Source organism: Macaca thibetana, chromosome 20 (assembly GCF_024542745.1).
Source record: "Macaca thibetana thibetana isolate TM-01 chromosome 20, ASM2454274v1, whole genome shotgun sequence".
NCBI classification, from domain to species: Eukaryota; Metazoa; Chordata; class Mammalia; order Primates; family Cercopithecidae; genus Macaca; species Macaca thibetana.
Window position 1 is genome coordinate 71,217,022 of NC_065597.1, and position 20,087 is coordinate 71,237,108.

Genomic DNA, 20,087 nt, shown 5'->3' on the forward strand with positions numbered 1-20,087 from the left:
TGAGATGAGCAGAATGTCACTGCTGAGCCTCTCCTATCCATCAGCTCTTTCTCCACCTGACCCAGCGAATGGACTCACATCTCACCCTGCTCAGCCCGGAGCACCAGGGTGGACTGAGCTGTGTATCAGGGCCCCTTCAGCCATGTCAGGCATAGAGCTCGGCTGGGAACCCAGAGTAGCCAAACTATAATATATAAAAATTTTGGCCAGGCATGGTGGCTCACAGCTGTAATCTCAGCACTTTGGGAGGCCAAGGCAGGTGGATCACCTGAGGTCAGGAGTTCAAGACCAGCCTGGCCAACACTGTGAAATCCCCATCTGTACTAAAAATACAAAAATTAGCCAGGCGTGGTGGCATGCACCTGTAGTCCCAGCTACTCAGAAGGCTGAGACAGGAGAGTCACTTGAACCCAGGAAGCAGAGGTTGCACCGAGCAGAGATGATACCACTTCACTCCGGTATGGGCGACAGAGTGAGACTCTATGTCAAAAAAATAAAATAAAATTGAAGGTAAAAGATGCAAAGACTCTGAAAAGAATGTAGAGAAACAATCCAGTGAGGGTGACTGAAATGCAGGGACCCAGGGACACTGCCCAGCTCTCACAGCATGAGCTCCCAAGGAAAAAGTCACATCCAGATTCTAGAACATTCACTCACATGGGACTGTTGTGTCATGGCCAGCACCCTGCTCTGGAATCTGACTGAGGGTCAGCACTGTCGGCACCCCAGACCTGTCTGCCTCTATGTACTCTGGGTGGGCGTGAGCACAGGATGAGGCCAGCCAAGTCTCCAGTAACTCCCATAAGCTACCTGCAGAGGCTGTCTGAATTCTTTCAAAGAAGAAATGACCACAATTTAGGTTTTAAATATCTTTTTGCAATAGATAATCTTATTTACATTAATACAGAATCATTTTACATTCCTAAATCAGACACTAATAGATGCTTTATTTTAGTGAATTATAAAGGAAAACAAAAAGGAAACTATTGAGAAATGTTTCTTCATTAACCTGTCTGACAACAGCCCAAGGATCCTGAAACACATGGAAACTAAGACATGCTACCAGCAGAGGCTGGGGAACGGGGGTTCTGCTCTGGCTGAATGGTGGGGAGCCTTTAACTGCTTAGCCTGTGCTTTCCTTTTCTGAATCAACATTTACACAGGAAAAAACAATGATTAGCACTGAATAATTTAAATACACTTCAGAAAATAGATGTCAACAGTGTAAGTGGGAGAACCAAGCCCCTGGCTAGCAACAGTGGCAGGGCTTCAGTTCCCAAGGCAGCTGAAATCTGGCCAGCACAGTGCTGCAGAGGGCTGTGGCTCAACAGAAGGGCCGGAGCCCTCCATGCCTGGCTTACAACAACAGGACTCAATGGTCAGCGACAGGTGGCCATCCTGGATGGGGTGGGAGCAAGGACTGTCTATCCTGACAGGGATCACCACCACCCACACGGTCAGGAGCAGAACCCCCATGGACTCTCTGGGCCTCTATGTGCCTCCCAGGCCCCGAGTGTGCAGCTGCTTGGTACCCCGGGAATAAAGACTAACTGAGCAGAGCAGCTGACACCTCAGCAGGGCCCCTCATCAGGGGAGGACGGAGCTGGTGGGGCCTGGGGGGCCCCAGGCTCCCATGAAGACAACCTGTGAGAAAGAACTCATTCTGGAACCTCCCGGAGGTTTGCTGAGAAGGAAATAAATCACTTTGTAACTTGGTGCCACTTAAGCCTTCATTTCTAAGCTGTAAGCGTGGCCTTTAATTAATATCTCCACAACATTCAATTCCAAATTAGAGTTTTAGCCCTACAAGAGTCTAACCATCTCCCTCTGCCTGAGCCAGGGGCCATCACCTACCCATGGACAGGAAACTGCCACCAGCCTTCGGGGCTGCATCCTACTGCCCAGGCTGTCCACTGTGACCTTTCTGTGGAGAGAGGTGTTGTCCCGTGATTTTGCTGTTGTCAGGGCCGTCCAGAGGCTCTGCGGGGGGGAGCTCAGTGCTGCTGTTCTGGAATCCTCCCGTCTCCCAGGTGCCCTGGCCCTGGGAGGGGCTGCTGCTTCCTGGCCTAGTTTCCAGTGGATCTTTTTCCTGAGCCAAAGAGACAGGCAGTTACCTTATACTCAACATCTCAAGGGAACACACCCCGCTGGGGAGCATCTGTTAATCCCTGGAAAGCAGCTGTGCGAAGAGAGGGGCGAGAACCCCAGCCGCTGAGATGAGCGTAGTCAACAAAAGTGAGTCCCAAGATGACACGGCGAGCAAGCGCCATCCTGGAGCAGCCCCCAGGCTTGCACAGCCCTGCACTGTCTATGCAGGCGGGCAGCTTCCAAGCAGGCAGGACGTGAGGAGATCTGAGTTCTAGGCCTGGCTCTGCCTGACTTGCCCTTTGTGACCATGGGCAAGCTGAACCACCACTGTAGGGGGCTGTACAACAGCCCCCCCATCGCCACCTCCCCAGGAAGAGGACACAGCCAGAGGCTGGCCGCGGCAGCCCAGCCAGTCCTACACTACAGGTTGACTGCCACGTCATCTCTTCCCTAGGCTGAGAGGCCGGCTCCTAGTGGAGCGAGGTTTACCACACCTTGGACTGGCACCTGTTCCCACTCCTGGGGGTGGGGGCACAATATTAGTTAAAGTGGGAGAAAACCAGGATTAGTTCACAGAGGAAAACAAAGGGAAAGAAACCTCCAGGGTTTTCCTACCTCAGCTGGGATATCAGGAGGTAAACATTTTCTTAAGTTTGGAAAGGAATCCCTCCTCGTCCTCCCCAGCCTCACGCCTAGCCTTGCTTCCTGCGGAGCTATCCATGGAGCTGCCACCTGGGCACAAACAGCAGAAAGAACTGGCGTCAGGGGCCCGCACCTCCAAGGTCATATCCTCGGCCCCACCTACCCCCGCCTGGCCACCCAGGGGCCCACATTCAAGGAGCGGCCAAGCGCCACCTCAAGAAGAGTGGGGGCCACTCCTAAGATGGCACAGGATGCCTCACCTGGCAAATGACTGAGGTAACAGAGCACTCAGAGCCTGAAGGTCTCCCAACTGCTCTTTCAATCATGGACCCACAGCAGGGAAACAAGAAATAGAGACGGAGAAGGACCATGACAGCTGTCTCTATCTGAGCAACAGTGACAAAAACACAGTCAAGTGCCAGGCACCTCCCAGGCCAGGCCACACACTTCCTTACAGGCAAATGAAAAAACAAAAAAGGGAGGCACAGAGAGGTTGCAGGGTTTACCCAAGGCCCACAGAGCCAACAAGCGAGAGGGAGGACTGAGTGCGAGCCCACGCAGTCTGACTCCAAAGCCGAGACTCTCAACCACCACGCTGTTGGCTATAAGAAGGTGAATAATGACACCAAGAAAAACCCTACTTCTAGACCAAATGACCAGATTCCATGCTGCTGCTGTGTATAAAGACCCTGCAGAACAGCCCATGTCGGAGTCACGGCCACGCACAATCCTCTGTCATAGGCACTTCATCTCATCCCTCACATCAGCAGTCTATGTTGTCCCCATTTGGGGTGCAACAAGTTGAGCAAGTTGTCCCCCATTTGGGGCACCTAACCTAAGTGCTCTCAACCTGGGGGAGGTGTGCTGCTATTTCTTTAGGGCCCAGGCTGACACCATCTAGAGGTACTTTCTCGCACAAACGTGTTACAGATTTGCCAACCATAAGAGAAGGAGTGCACGCTTTTGTTATGAGTGAGAATATAAACCTGAACTTGGCATATTAATTGTCAATCGCATTTTTAATGTGCCCAGAGACCTAGGCCATGCACAGTGCATAACGGAGTAAAGACCTCAGTCTAAGTAAGACAGTGCCTTCGCTAGTGGAAGGTCCAAAGCTTGGTTCCACAGGTCCCCGGGAAGGGGTGAGGCAGGCTACATAAAACAGAGTGAGACCCAGTCTCAAAAAAGAAAAGGCCGGGTGCAGTGGCTCATGCCTGTAATCCTAGCACTTTGGGAGGCCAAGGCGGGGAGACTGCCTGAGCTCAGGAGTTCGAGACTGGCCTCAGCAACATGGTGAAACCCCATCTCTACTAAAATACAAAAACATAGCCGGGGGCGGCGTGCGCCTGTAGTCCCAGCTACTCCAGAGGCTGAGGCAGAATTGCTGGAACCCGAGAGGCGGGGTGTGTTGCAGTGAGCCCAGACTGCGCCACCACACTCTGGCCTGGGTGACAGAGTGAGACTCCGTCTCCAAAAAAAGAAAAAGAATGATAAGGAGCCATACTGTGTCTCTCACTCAAAAAGTCACATGGTAATTTCAAGCCCCCCGCTCCGTTCCCTCTCTTTGTGCCAGAAGATGGACCTGTTTATCCCTGCAAGTGCTGAGTCTCTAAGCACACCATGGTCTTTCTGGGAGACCAGGGTCAGCTATTAAGGTTTTCAGCAGCTACATTAAGGAACAAAAATAAATAAGGGCCGGGCGCGGTGGCTCAAGCCTGTAATCCCAGCACTTTGGGAGGCCGAGACGGGCGGATCACGAGGTCAGGAGATCAAGACCATCCTGGCTAACACGGTGAAACCCCGTCTCTACTAAAAAATACAAAAAACTAGCCGGGCGAGGTGGCAGGCGCCTGTAGTCCCAGCTACTCGGGAGGCTGAGGCAGGAGAATGGCGTAAACTCGGGCGGCGGAGCTTGCAGTGAGCTGAGATCCGGCCACTGCACTCCAGCTTGGGCGACAGAGCGAGACTCCGTCTCAAAAAAAAAAAAAAAAAAAATAAATAAATAAATAAATAAATAAATAAGATACTAAGTACATCAAAAACTACGCTGGTCAGGCACAGTGGCTCATGTCTGTAATTCCAACACTCTGGGAGGCCAAGATGGGAGGATCACTTGAGTCCAGGAGTTTGAGGCTGCCATGAGCTATGACTGCACCACTGCACTCCAGGCTGGGCCATGGAGCAAGACTCTTTGTCTCAACCAAATAAATCCCACTGTTGCTTAAGTTCTCAGGACGTGGGAATTATATGTCCTGTAATACTGTCATATGTGGACGCAAAACTAACTTCCTTCACAGTATGAGAGACTTAACCACTCACAGGCAGCAAACTGACATGTGACAGTGTATGCTCAGGGACAGAGTCTCACCCTGGCACCCAGGCTGGAGTACAGTGTCGCCGTCGTGACTCACCGCAGCCTTGAGTACTGGGGCTCAAGTGATCTCATCTCAGCTTCCCGAGCAGCTGGTGATGGAGGTTCATGCTACTGCACCTGGCTACTTTTAAAACTTTTTGTAGAGACAGAGTCTCACTATATTGCCCAGGCTGGTCTCGAACTCCTGGGTTCAAGTGATCTTCCTGCATTAGCCTCCCAAAGTGCTGGGATTATAGGTGTGAGCCACTGCACCCGACCTCACCAAGATTTTTAAAAGGAAGAGCTGACAGTGTCTTGCACACGGGAGAAGAAATCCTGGCTGAGTGAGGGAACAGCTGTGTGAGGCTGAGTGATCAGGACAAGGAACCATGAAAGTGACAAAGGATCTCAGTGGATGGCGGAATCAACTCTCAACTTACAGTATCAGAGAGGGAGTCAAAACATCAACTGGTGACCACTAATTACCCACCCTCCAATAGAGTAAGCAACACCCACGACCCCACCCAGGGCCCGGCCCTAGCACACCTCAAGCTGCCCTGATGGGCGGGAGGAGGGAAAGACAACTGTCTATGGAGCCAATCTCGCGTGTTATGCGATTGTAGGGTTTGAGGAAGGAGAAGCCACAGGTGCAATGATTAGAGTTCCAGGGAATAGCTACACTATGACCACTTCTATTTTAGTTCAAGAGATACAACAAGAATAAAAGATGATAGCATATGTACCAAACCATTAAAATAAGTGACATTCGGAACCTGGTTGGGCTACAGAGTTTTATGGCAGCTGCTTTTTTTTTTTTTTTTTTTTGAGACAGAGTCTCGCTATGTTGCCCAGGCTGGAGTGCAGCGGCACAATCTCAGCTCACTGCAACCTCTGCCTCCCAGATTGAAGCAATTCTCCTGCCTCAGCCTCCTGAGTAGCTGGGATTACAGATGCTCACCACCATACCTGGCTAATTTTTGTATTTTTCTATTTTAGTAAAGACAGGGTTTCACCATGTTGGTCAGGCTGGTCTCAAACTCCTGACCTCATGATCCACCCTCCTCGGCCTCCCAAAGTGCTGGGACTATAAGTGTGAGCCACTGCGCCTGGCCTTTTTTGTGTGTGTGACAGAGTCTCACTCTGTCACCCAGGCTGGAGTGCAGTGGCGCGGTCCTGCTCACTGCATCCTCCATCTCCTGGGTTCAAGCGATTCTCCTGCCTCAGCCTCCCGAGTAGCTGGGATTACAGGCATGCACCACCATACCCAGCTAATGTTTGCATTTTTTTTTTTTTTGAGACGGAGTCTCGCTCTGTCACCCCGGCTGGAATGCAGTGGCCGGATCTCAGCTCACTGCAAGCTCCGCCTCCCGGGTTCCCGCCATTCTCCTGCCTCAGCCTCCCGAGTAGCTGGGACTACAGGCGCCCGCCACCTCGCCCGGCTAGATTTTTGTATTTTTTTAGTAGAGACGGGGTTTCACCGTATTAGCCAGGATGGTCTCGATCTCCTGACCTCGTGATCCACCCGTCTCGGCCTCCCAAAGTGCTGGGATTACAGGCTTGAGCCACCGCGCCCGGCATGTTTGCATTTTTAGTAGGGACGGGGTATCGCCATGTTGTCCAGGCTGGTCTCAAACTCCTGACCTCAACTGATCCACCTGCCTCGGCCTCCCAACGTGCTGGGATTACATGCGAGAGCCACTGCGCCCAGCCAGCAGCTGCTTTTTAAGAGAGGACTTCCAGTACCCTAGGAGCAACAAGAGCTCAGTGAAATTCCAGGGACTTTCATCCCAGCCCCTGCCCCGGCCCCTGGAACTCCAAATCCTCCACTTTTTTGGAAAATCTGCCCCCAGCTCCAAACACCTGCTACGAATTACCATGCACTAATTTAAGGCCACGCAAGTTCTGAGAACTCCACCCAGGATCCAAACAAAACCAAAATGATGCAATGAGGAAATACGTTGAGCCTGAACCAAGGACCCCCTGGGCACAGCCTGCCCTGCCATGAGCAGGAATCCCAGGAAACAGAGGCCCCACCTCCCACAGGAAGAGGGGCTGTAGCTGGGGTGCCATTGCCACAGCGCCCACAGCAGGTGTTCTGGTGACAGATCGCTGACACTCAGCCACTCACTAGCACAATGTCTGAGGTCAGGGTAAATGGTGCATCTGTTCATGGCTAGATGAATTCGGAGTGAGTCCTGCTCTAAAACGGCGAACTGAGTCCTCTGACTGTGGCTCCACTACTGTGGCTGCTATTGTTTGTAAGACACTCTGAAATCCTAGCGGAGTGTCCCTGGTGGGAAGTGCACAAATCCTTCCAATCCATGCTCTCCTTATGCTTTTGCCAGGAGCTCTCAGGGAAGGATTTGTCCGAGGTCACAGGGCAAGTGGCAGAACCAAGGATAGAACTCAGAACACTGGGTCTGAGACACGCACAGCTGCCTGCAGGAAGTGCCCTGGTGCTCTCACCTCAGCACACGAACACGCACAGAGACAGGAGGCGAAGCTTGGACTGGGGGCTGCGGCTCCCTGCCCAGTGTTCCCGCCCACAGCCCCCCTCTTTCAACTGCACATTTTAAAGGCTTCATGAAGAACCCCAAGTGGAAACCCCAACATGCTGCCCTGAATTGTCCACACTCCAGGGGGCTCTGAGGTCCCCACGTGTCGCCGCGTAGTCTTCAGACCCCTTACCAGAGGTGGTGAGTGTGACGCCATTCACTGTCCCCTCCACATCTGTCTCATCCTCGGCGTAGCTCAGGATCAGGTTCTGCTGCCGGCTCGTTAGCCTCCTGTGGATCAAGCAGAGTTAGCAGCAAAGGCTTCCGCCAGGAAGCTTTGGAAAGAACTCACAGGCAGCCAGTGCTCTCGAAGCACATAGGAGGAGAGGGACCCAACCCTGGCAGGGGCAGAAACCCTGAGGCAGTGCAGTGGTAAGAACCTAAGGACCACGCCCTCAAATCTTCTGTACAGAAAAGCTAATATAACACCCTAAGTCGTTTAAACAAGTGTCGCTGTGGCTATGCTAAATACAGTTTACAGGAGGGGAAACAGATTTTACAAGTGTGTGTGTGAAGCAGGTAAGAAATTATCTAATTACGCCAGGCATGGTGGCTCATGCCTGTAATCCCAGCACTTTGGGAGGCCAAGGCGGGCAGATCACAAGGTCAGGAAATAGAGACCATCCTGGTCAACAAGGTGAAACCCCGTCTCTACTACAAAAATTAGCTGGGCGTGGCGGTGCGTCCCTGTATTCCCAGCTACTTGGGAGGCTGAGGCAGAATTGCTTGAACTTGGGAGGTGGAGGCTGCAGTGAGCCGTAATTGCACCACTGAACTCCACCTGGAGACAGAGCTGGACTCTGTCTCAAAAAAAAAAAAGAAAAAGAAAAAAAGAAAAGAAATTATCTAATTAACAAAAAGCACGAGTGCTCCCGAGGGGAGTCAGGCATGTCCTGCCCTAGGTACTCACAGCACTCCGCCCAGGCTGCCTCTCCAGCTCCTAACAGTGCCAGTAACATCAATGAGAAAATCAACGGGCCAGGCATGCTGGCTCATACCTGTAATCCCAGCACTTTGGGAGGACAAGGTGGGCAGATCACCTGAGATCAGGAGTTCGAGACCAGCCTGGCCAGTGAAACTCCATCTCTACTAAAAATATAAAAATTATCCGGGCGTGGTGGAAGGCAGCTGTAGTCCCAGCAACTCGGGAGGCTGAGGCATGAGAATCACTTGAACCAGGGAGGAGGAGGTTGCAATGAGCTGAGATGGCACACCACACTCCAGCCTGGGCAACAGAGCGAGAGACTCCTCAAAAAAAGGTCGGGCACGGTGGCTCATACCTGTAATCCCAGCACTTTGGGAGGCCGAGGCAGGTGGATCAAGAGGTCAGGAGTTCAAGACCGGCCTGACCAACATAGAGAAACCCCGTCTCTACTAAAAATACAAACATTAGCCAGGCGTGGTGGCAGGCACCTACAGTCCCAGAGGCTGAGGCAGGAGAATGGCGTGAACCTGGGAGGCGGAGCTTGCAGTGAGCCAAGATCGCGCCACTGCACTCCAGCCTGGGCTACAGAGTGAGACTCCGTCTCAAAAAAAAAAAAAAAAAAAAAAAGAAAGAAAAAAAACAAGAAGAAACTCAACAATAGCAGCAGCAGCGAAGCAATTCCTATGTGTTGTTCATTTAATTCTCCCAGCAACTCCAAGAAGTCGACCATACCGGCCGGGCGCAGTGGCTCACGCCTGTAATCCCAGCACTCTGGGAGGCTGAGGTGGGCGGATCACTAGGTCAGGAGATTGAAGCCATCCTGGCTAACACGGTGAAACCCCGTCTCTACTAAAAATACAAAAAATTAGCAGGGTGTGGTGGCGGGCACCTGTAATCCCAGCTACTCGGGAGGCTGAGGCAGGAGAATTGCTTGAACCCAGGAAGCGGAGGTTGCAGTGAGCTGAGATGGCGCCACTGCACTCCAGCCTGAGGGACACAGCGAGACTCCATCTCAAAAAAAAAAAAAAAAAAGAAGTGTACCATTCTATTACACCCACTTTACAGACAGAGAACTCGGGCAGGAACCACCTGACCTATAGGGAGCAGTCCCCTGCCCAAGCCACAGAGCTCCCGGAGCAGTGCCACCGCAGGAGCAGGCTGGCTTAGACACGGCCTAGGGGGCACTTACTTTGGAACTCGTATCTTGATGTGGATGTAGTGGTCTCCGTAGCCGTAGCTGTTAATCCGGGGGATGCCTTTCCCACCCATCCGAATCTTCTGGTCTGTCTGAGTCCCAGGGGGGATCTATAAAGAAAGAAAATCTGGCCGGGCGCGGTGGCTCAAGCCTGTAATCCCAGCACTTTGGGAGGCCGAGATGGGCGGATCACGAGGTCAGGAGATCGAGACCATCCTGGCTAACACGGTGAAACCCCATCTCTACTAAGAAATACAAAAAAATAGCCGGGCGAGGTGGCGGGCGCCTGTAGTCCCAGCTACTCGGGAGGCTGAGGCCGGAGAATGGCGTGAACCCGGGAGGCGGAGCTTGCAGTGAGCTGAGATCCGGCCACTGCACTCCAGCCTGGGTGACAGAGCGAGACTCCGTCTCAAAAAAAAAAAAAAGAAAAAAAAGAAAGCTGTGGTTTCCCCTGGTCCCCAGTTGCTCAAATAAAAAGTTTTCACTGCATGAAGACAATCTTGACAGGAATTCGTTGAAAAGAACCACCACTGGCTCACGCCTGTAATCCCATCACTTTGGGAGGTTGAGACGGGTTGATCACAAGGTCAGGAGTTTAAGACCTGCCTGGTCAACATGGTGAAACCCCGTCTCTACTAAAAATACAAAAATCGGCCGGGCGCGGTGGCTCAAGCCTGTAATCCCAGCACTTTGGGAGGCCGAGACGGGCGGATCACGAGGTCAGGAGATCGAGACCATCCTGGCTAACACGGTGAAACCCCGTCTCTATTAAGAAATACAAAAAAAAACTAGCCGGGTGAGGTGGCGGGCGCCTGTAGTCCCAGCTACTTGGGAGGCTGAGGCCGGAGAATGGCGTGAACCCGGGAGGCGGAGCTTGCAGTGAGCTGAGATCCGGCCACTGCACTCCAGCCTGGGTGACAGAGCGAGACTCCGTCTCAAAAAAAAAAAAATACAAAAATCAGCCGGGCATGGTAGCGTGCACCTATAATCTCAGCTACTCGGGAGGCTGAGGCAGGAGAATTGCTTGAACCCGGGAGGCGGAGGTTGCAATGAGCCGAGACTGTGCCACTGTACTCCAGCTCTCAGTGACAGGGCAAGACTCTATCTTGGGGGGGAAAAAAAAGGCCAAGCACAGTGGCTCACGCCTGTAATCCCAGCACTCTGGGGAGCCAAGGCGGGCGGATCACGAGGTCAGGAGATCGAGACCATCCTGGCCAACATGGTAAAACCCCATCTCCAATAAAACACAAAAAATTAGCTAGGCATGGTGGCACGTGCCTGTAGTCCCAGCTACTCAGGAGGCTGAGACGGGAATCGCTTGAACCTGGGAGGCAGAGACTGTCGTGAGCAAAGATCATGCCATTGCACTCCAGCCAGGTGACAGAGCAACATCCTGCTGTCTCAAAAAAAAAAAAAAAAAAAAAAAAAAAAAAAGAACGGCCACTGGGCTGGGCACAGTGGCTCATGCCTGTAATCCCAGCACTTTGGAAGGCTGAGGCGGGTGAATTGCCTGAGCTCAGGAGTTCAAGACCACCCTGGGAAACACGGTGAAACCCCGTCTCTACTAAAATACAAAAAATTAGCTGGGTATGGTGGCATGCGCCTGAAATCCCAGCTACTTGGGAGGTTGAGGCAGGAGAATTGCTTGAACCCTGGAGGTGGGGGTTGCAGTGAGCCAAAATTGTGCCATTGCACTCCAGCCTGGACGACAGAGTGAGACTCCATCTCAAAAAAAAAAAAAAAAAAAAAAAAAAAAAAAAAGAACTGCCACTTGGGTTTCTGGCCAAGCCCGCCCACAAGCACATGGAAATAAGGTAAGTTCGGTCTGCCCAGAGCAGAGCCTGTGACTAGGATGAGGGGGCAGGAGTTTGGGCAAGTGACCCCAGGAAGCAGGAGTGAGGGAGCGAAGCAGGAAACGCCAATACAGGGTGTGTGGCTGAGGTTGCTCCCTGGCCCTCGGAACCACAGGACCCTGGAGAAGCCAAGGAACAGCCCCCAGACGGAGGAGAAAGCCTTGGCCCAAAACACCCACCTCCTTGGTGGTGGTTACCCCAAGGTTCCCCACAAAGAAGCTGGAGAAGGTTCTGAGGTGCATACAGAGAATGAAGTGGCCTGGAAGTGGGAGGAGCAGGAGGGGCAGATCAAGAGAGAGGTGGGGGATAGGTGAGGGCAGCACACAGGCAGCCATCACTGTGGCCAAAGAGATGTGCACAGCCCCCGAGACTTCTGCTCTTGCTGCCAGACACTGGACGGAAGCAAGGGCAGAGAACACACCCCAGGGTGAACCTCTCTGTGTCCTGGGTGCGCCCAGTTCCCAGGCCCTGCTAACCAGTATGGGAGTGATGCCAGCCAGTAACTGCTTCCCAGGCGATTATAGAGTCAAGGCCTGTGGCTTGTGGTCCACACTCAAGGAGCAATCTAAAATTCCTCATGTCCTCCCCCATGAGTACCCCCCACATGCTGGTCACTCATGGGTTCCAGGCCACTGGTCAGTTATTTTCCATTTCAGAAAAAGAACAATGAAGTACAAGGGTGACAAAGGCATTCTCACACCCTCTTACCATCACATTGATCGTCTCGTACAGGCCCTGGGCTCTGGCTGTCCCCCCAAGAAGAGCTTGAGCTATAGAAATAAAGAGGTCGGAGTGGATGTCTGCGCCGTCCCTCCGGAACACAGGGCTTTTCTGCACCTAAGGTCAAACATGACAGATGGATGTGAAGATAAGTCCACTGCAGACTAAACACCAGCTGCGTGCCTGGCCAGGCCCAAGCTCAGACTTGACAAACTTCACACCCCTTCCATACATAAAGCACAGTGTTGAGGCAAAGAACTGTCGTTCCACCAAGGTGACACCATCGCAGGCCCAGGAACGACATATTCTACATATTTCAACACTGCAATGTTCTACACACTTGCACACCAAAACGGAAGCGCGCCAGGATTTCCTCAGTCTCAGATCAAGTCATTCAATCGTGAAGGGAAATAAAAACGTAAAACTGGCTTTTGAACTTTTTTTTTTTTTTTTTGAGACAGAGTCTCGCTCTGTCGCCCAGGCTGGGGTGCAATGGCCGGATCTCAGCTCACTGCAAGCTCCGCCTCCTGGGTTTAGGCCATTCTCCTGCCTCAGCCTCCTAGAGAACTTTTTTTTTTAATCTTACTTTAGCCAGGCACGGTGGTTCACACCTGTAATCCCAGCACTTTGAGAGGCCAAGGTGGGTAGATCACCTGAGGTCAGGAGTTTGAGACCCAGCCTGGCCAACATGGTGAAACCCCGTCTCTACTAAAAATACAAAAATTAGCCAGGTGTGGTGGCAGGTGTCTGTAATCCCAGCTACTCAAGAGGCTGAGGCAGGAGATCCGATTGAACCTGGGAGATGAAGGCTGCATTGAACAGAGATCACACCACTGCACTCTAGCCTGAGCAACAGAGCAAGACTCTATCTCAAAAACAACAACAACAACAACAACAACAAAAAACACCTTACTTTATTAGGAAGTATAGGCTGGCCGCGGTGGCTCACGCTTATAATCCCAACACTTCGGGAGGCCAAGGTGGGTGGATCACCTGAAGTCAGGAATTCGAGACCAGCCTGGCCAACATGGTGAAACCCAGTCTCTACTAAAAATACAAAAATTAGCTGGGTGTGGTGGTGCATGCCTGTAATCCCAGCTACTCAGGAGGCTGAGGCATGAGAATCGCTTGAACCTGGGAGGTGGAGGTTGCAGTGAACTGAGATCACGCCACTTGCACTCCAGCCTGGGCAACAGAGCAAGACTCTGTTTCCAAAAAAAGAGAAAAAAAAAGGGCAGAGTAAATAATATAACAAGCGTGTCATACCCACAACCCAGTGGAGGTAACAAAATATCACAGGCTGGGTGCCGTGGCTCACACTTGTAATCCCAGCACTTTGGGAGGCCAAGGTGGGTGGATCATTTGAACCCTGGGGTTTGAGACCAGCCTGGGCAACATGGTGAAACCCCATCTTTACTAAAAATACAAAAGTCAGCTGGGCCTAGTGGCGTGCACCTGTGGTCCCAGCTACTCAGGAGGCTGAGGTGGGAAGACCACCTGAGCCCAGGGAGTCTGAGGCTGCAGTGAGCCAAGATCACCCCACTGCATTCCATCCTAGGCAACAAAGCAAGACCCTACCTCAAAAAAATAAAGTAAAATAAACTAAAACATCATAAATACAGGTGAGTCTTGCCTTCCTCAGCCAACCACGACCCTGACTTTAGCATTTATCATTCCTTTGAGCTTCTATTTACTATGTATCTCCAAGTCCCTAAATAATACATAATGCCATCTCACATGCTTTAAAACTTCATGTAGATGGTCTCTGAGGCCCTACAGCCACTGGCAACCTACCTTCCATCCCTGCTGTCTGTACCTGCAACGCCTGGAGCACCCCTTGAGTGCAGCTCTCACTCTTTCCTTTCGACTGCCCTGCAGCAGCCTGTGACCACCCCGGCTCACTAAGCCATTCTCTTGTTGGAGGAAGGTGGTGTCTTGCTACCATGGACAGGACCCTCATGCACCCCTTTGTACCTACTGCCTGCTAGGCTTGCGTGGGTTTTTCTCAAGTGTACACATAGGAGGGAAATTGCCAGTAGAAGGCATTTTCATTAATGTTTCCACAATCTCAGAAAACCAAGGTTTGCCCCTGTATACAGTATGTAAAATTATAACTTTCACACTCACTGCCTCATCAACAATCTTATCATAAAAACACAAGATGTTTTCTGTATTTTTATGTGACCTGTATTTCTAATTTGTTAACATCTTGAAGAAGTTGTCTTCTCTTCACACAAGGCACAGAACTTTGAAGGTAACTCTAGGTGGCCACTGTGCCCCTCAGAAACATGAATGGCGAGACATGTTTCTGTGAAGCTTTGACCGCATGGAGCAGCCTCAGCCACATCCACCCGAAGAGAGGAAGGGCCCAACAGAAGCTGTGCAGGACAGAGCACCTACCCTGAACGTGATGAAAATTTCCCTTTTTCCCACAGGCATCCTCACGGTCTGGCCATCCTCGACTCCTACAAGGGACGTTAGAAAGGGAGCAGTTAGGCAGGGCGCGGTGGCTCATGCCTGCAATCCCAGCACTTTGGGAGGCTGAGGCGGGTAGATCGTGACGTCAAGAGATCAAGACCATCCTGGCCAACATGGTGAAACCCCGTTTCTACTGAAAATACAAAAACTAGCTGGACGTGTCGGTGTGCGCCTGTAGTCCCAACTACTCGGGAGGCTGAGGGAAGAGAATCGCTTGAACCCAGGAGGTGGAGGTTGCAGTGAGCCGAGATTACTCCACTGCACTCCAGCCTGGCAACAGAGCGAGACACCATGTTAAAAAAAAAGAAAAAAGAAAAAAAGAAAAAAAAAAGAAAGGGAGCAGTTATTGTGAGACCGCCCACAGCACTTTCCACCCAAGATCCACTTGTAACCCACAGCTTCCTCCCCACTCCTGTTTCTTATTAACGAGGAACAATGCCATTATGTAAGAGGCACATGGGTAACCTTCCAGAGATGCAACACAAGACACCTGATGACTCAGCACCTGCCTCAGGCCTGGTCTATGTAGCACCTCAGGGAGTTCATGGTCTCACTGGGGTTATAGGTGTTAACCAAACAATGGCACTAATGCACAACTACAAACACAGAAATGTTCTTCAAAGCAAATGCTCACAACTCTAGAGAAAGGGACATCTAAAGAACAGGGAGGAGGGCTTGAGGCTTGCTAGGGAAGGGATACTCAAGCTGGGATCTCCAAGATGAACAAAGTTAACCCAAAAAAGAAAGCAGAAAGTGAGTTTCAGGCAAGGCAACAGTAGACGTGGAGTGGGGGGTGGATCTGTGGGGCTGATGTAGATAGGGTGGCAGTGGGGACAATGATGGCTTCGGTGACTAAGACAGAGGAGAGAGGAGAGGAGCCTGGGGGTTGGAAGCTGCTCCTTCACCAGGAAGAAGCAGAGCAGGCACATCAGGTCTCTTCTCCCCAATGTGACGTGCAAAGTGTAGATTCTAAGGATAACTGGCACAAATAGAAAGATTCAAGGAGACTCTAGTTCCTCCTCCAGCCTGGGGCTCCAGGGCCTCAACCACAACTTCTACCAAGAGCCCACTCACACAGAGTGCGGTGGCCTCAGTCCTTTCCGCCCTGTCCAAGCTCCTGGACATGGCGGGCCCAAACACCCACCTGCAGGCACAGGGATCATCACTCGCTTTTTCTGCTTGGCTTGTCCTACTCCCCTGCAGACCACACAGGGCGTTACGATGATGGAGCCGCGGCCACCACATCTCCTACACGTGGAACGCATCACAAAAGGGCCTGTGTTGATGGTTTCCTGATAAAAACAAGAAAAATGGTAACCTAACTACGCAGGTAAACCGATGGGTGGTTCTGGGAGCACAATGTGCATAAGAAAAATGTCTCTTTAAGGCTTGTTTTTTATGTGCATGTGCACTCAAACACACTGCTTAGGAACCCAGGTGCAGGGCCTCAGAGTCTGTTCATCTGATTTTCTAGAACACACAAACTTCTGCACTCCAGATCATCAACTTGACCATACGACAATGAAAAATGCGATACCGCCTCTTACAGAAGTACCTGAAGACTCCTGGGAGCTGAGCAGTACATTTAAAAAAGATTATTCCCCCTTGAATTACAAAAGCAATTGTTAGAAAAATAAGGAAGAAAGTGACAACGGGATGCAATCCCCCACCCCACCCCCAGAGCTGCTGTGCTCTGGTTGCTGAGCCTGCGATGCCAGGGAAGGAGGAGCACAGGCTCGTCTCCTCAGGGTCACGGGGAAAGACAGACAGGCGGAGTTCACCAACTCCCTCCACTCCTAGCATAAGTTCTCTGGGAGCAGTGCCACAACCAGCTCTTCTCACGGTCAGTGGCGCAAGCCGTGGGAGCTGGAGTCTTGGGCAGACCCTTACCATGCCGGAGCCACCGCAGTAGTGGCAATGCTGCACCTTGGTGCCAGGCTCGTTCCCCTTGCCATCGCAGCGCTCACAGGTGTCCATGATGTTCACGGTGAACTCCTTGTTGACCCCCTTTGCAGCTTGATTGAATGTCAACTCCATGATGTACTAAAGAAACCAAGGGACAGCCTGTCAACTTTTGTTTGCAACGACCAAAACTGATGCTTGGCTCTAAAGGGAAAGGAGGGCACTGGCCCACATTTTCAGTCACTCTTTCACCACTGTACTTACTTGCACTCTGCCAGGTAAGCATAGGTAGGACTCACTGAACCAATTCTGTCCTAGTCTTTGGGATTTTTAAGAGATAATGTGACTTAAATGAAAACGTACTTTCAATAAACTGAAAATGTTCACAGATAAATACTCATACATGGCACTTAAAAAGAGCCTGAATGATCCACAATCATAACTTAGATCATAAATATATCCCCTCTCTCTTCTACTCTGACAGTGTTTTATACAGACATGAGAGAGGATCAGCAGTGCCCTCCCAGCAGACAGAGCTCTCCTGGAACACTGTACAGATGAGAGACAACACTTGCACCCTCAGCGTGGGCTCTGAAAGCCTTCGGTGCTGCCTGACTCTGCAGCTGTGAAGAATACCATCAGAATGGATGTACTCATTACTACCCATGCGATTTTTCAAATACTGAAATTATTTTCTACTAAAATGGCTGCCTCCAGATCACTCCATTTAAGCTGCCTTGCCTTTCTGAGAAACAGAAACTGGTAAAACAATTTGTTTGACCCATACTTAGTCTAAAATCTGATTAATTCTTCAAAGCAAGGAACTTACTTCCTGAGGCTGATCAAACACAGTCTGGAAATCTCCAAACGAAGAGGATGAGAACTCCCCGAAGATCTTCCTGAACAGCTCCTCGGGGTCCACAGTGGGGCCTCCCTTCCAGTAGCTATGCTGGGAGCCGCTGGCCCCAGAATCGAAGCCCGCAGAGCCGTAGGCATCGTACTGCTTCCTCTTCACCTCATCACTCAAAACCTACAGTGAAAGGCAGAGCCACTGGGCATCCTGGGTCTACCAAGGCCCAGAAATACAGACAAGAGTTCACAGCACATAAGGCAGCCATAACATTTACTAAGTGGCCCTGTGTGCAAACACATCCTATGAGGTTGGGGTGGGCCTGCGACTTTAGCACCTAGAATAGGGACGAGATGACCAAACTGAATGCTAAGTATAGGGCTTTGGAAGTGCTTCCAAAAGTCTCACGAACTCTCCCAGGGGTCGTGCGTGCTGGGGAAATGTTTGTGTTGATCGTCGCTCGACCTCACAGGCGCCCTGGACTCTTCACAGATTCACACTTCACCTCTCTCCTCAGGAGACATTACCTTGTAGAGAATTTATGCTTCCTACCCTTACCTGCATCGACAGGTCTTCTGGAAGCCAGAACAACCGGAGTAACAAGTAGAAGTAACACAACGACAACAGCAGTGGTGCAATCCTAGCTCACTGCAGCCTCAACCTCCCAGGTTGAAGCAATCCTCCCGCCTCAGCCTCCCGAGTAGCTGGGTCTACAGGCGCACACCACAATGCCTGGCACATTTTTTAATTTTTGGAGAGACAGGGTCTTGCTATGTTGCCCAGGCTGCTTTAAACTCCTGGTCTCAAGCAATTCTCCCACTTCGACCTCCCAAAATGCTGGGACTATAGGCATGAGTCATCACTGGGCCTGGCTCACAAAACTGTTAATAAGGACTAACTACCTCAAAAAGGGGGATTAGGGAGGGGCAAAAAAAATGTAGTATTCACTTTGTATCTTTTTTTTTTTTTTTTTTGAGAAAGAGTCTTGCTCTGTCACCAGGCTGGAGTGCAGTGGCGCGATCTCGGCTCATTGCAACCTCTGCCTCCCGGGTTCAAGTGATGCTCCTGCCTCAGCCTCCCGAGTAGCTGGGACTAAAGGCACGCGCCACCACGTCCAGCTAATTTTTTTGTATTTTTAGTAGAGACAGGGTTTCACCATGTTTGCCAGGATAGTCTCGATCTCTTACCCTCGTGATTCGCCCGCCTCAGCCTCCCAAACTGCTGGGATTACAGGCGTGAGCCACCACGCCTGGCCCTCACTTTGTATCTTTTTTTATGTGTTTGTCTTACTTTTTTTTTCTTTAATTAAAAAGACACTGCCCTAGGCTGAGTATGGTGGCTCACACCTGTAATCCCAGGACTTTGAGAGGCCAAGGCAGGTGGACTGCTTGAGTTCATGAGTTCAAGACCAGCCTGGGCAACATGGTGAAACCCATCACATGAAAAATACAAAAACATTAGTCAAGAATGGTGATGCACACCTACAGTTCCAGCTAGTTGGGAGACTGAGGTGGGAAAATTGCTTGAGCACGGAGGTTGAGGTTGAGGCTGCAGTGAGCCGTGACTGCACCACTGCACTCCAGCCTGGGCAACAAAGTGAGACCCTGTCTCAAAAAAAAAAAAAAAAAAAAAAGGCACGGTCCTTAAGGCCAAACAGGATAGAGTATGCGTCCTCCAAAGGAAAAGACACTTCCACCTAGAATGGAGGGGGACTAAGAAAACAGGTGGAGGCCGGGCGCGGTGGCTCAAGCCTGTAATCCCAGCACTTTGGGAGGCTGAGGCAGGTGGATCACGAGGTCAGGAGATCGAGACTATCCTGGCTAACATGGTGAAACCCCGTCTCTACTAAAAATACAAAAAACTAGCCGGGCGTGGTGGTGGGCGCCTGTAGTCTCAGCTACTTGGGAGGCTGAGGCCGGAGAATGGCGTGAACCCGGGAGGCGGAGCTTGCAGTGAGCCGAGATCACGCCACTGCACTCCAGCCTGGGAGACACAGCGAGACTCCGTCTCAAAAAAAAAAAAAAAAAAAAAAAAAGAAAACAGGTGGAGGACAGCTTGGTGCCTAGGGTAATTTTTAGGGCACCCAGTTAAGATGCAAAGGAAGAAGGCTGGCAGAGGAAGAGACAGGTAGGAGTCCATGACTTCCTGGTGGCTTTTATCTCCTGGTTCCAGCCCTTCCCGAGGAATTGCTGCTCTTAAGTTCTGAGGCTCAGTCCTTTTAATAACATCCCCCTTAGAGACGGAAGTCAGCAAAATGGTGGATTAGGACTCTCCAAAACTCATCCCCCAGCAGAAACATCAAATCTACTATCCATGTGGAAAAATACATTCACAAGAATAACATCCCCCCTACCCCATTAAAAACTGAATCTGCTGGGTGCAGTGGGGAACCTGTAGTCCCAGCTGTTCAGGAAGTTGAGGTTGAGGCAAGAAGACTGCTTGAGCCCGAGTTTGAGGCTGCAGGGAGCCATGATCTCACCACTACACTCCAGCTTAAGCAACAGAGTGAGACCTCAACTCTTTTAT

General features: G+C 51.1%; 2 protein-coding genes across 4 annotated transcripts in view; both read right to left on the reverse strand.

The window, feature by feature from the left end:
- The window catches only part of LOC126944620 (heme oxygenase 2), a 158,782-nt gene that overhangs the window by 63,648 nt on the left and 75,047 nt on the right, over positions 1 to 20,087 (reverse strand). The window lies entirely within an intron of this gene.
- DNAJA3 (DnaJ heat shock protein family (Hsp40) member A3) overlaps positions 855 to 20,087 on the reverse strand; it is a 192,785-nt gene continuing 173,552 nt past the window's right edge. The window contains exons 4-11 of one of the 3 annotated variants that reach the window (XM_050774362.1): positions 17,541 to 17,741; positions 16,700 to 16,852; positions 15,954 to 16,101; positions 14,732 to 14,796; positions 12,320 to 12,448; positions 9,753 to 9,868; positions 7,772 to 7,869; positions 855 to 2,089 (exon numbers count right to left, since the gene is read on the reverse strand). In XM_050774362.1, coding sequence (XP_050630319.1) covers positions 2,067 to 2,089; positions 7,772 to 7,869; positions 9,753 to 9,868; positions 12,320 to 12,448; positions 14,732 to 14,796; positions 15,954 to 16,101; positions 16,700 to 16,852; positions 17,541 to 17,741 — 933 coding nt within the window. In that variant the 3' untranslated portion in view covers positions 855 to 2,066. Of the gene's footprint in view, positions 2,090 to 2,702; positions 2,821 to 7,771; positions 7,870 to 9,752; positions 9,869 to 12,319; positions 12,449 to 14,731; positions 14,797 to 15,953; positions 16,102 to 16,699; positions 16,853 to 17,540; positions 17,742 to 20,087 lie in introns of those variants that run through there. The other 2 variants (XM_050774363.1, XM_050774361.1) reach the window with 2 other exon arrangements.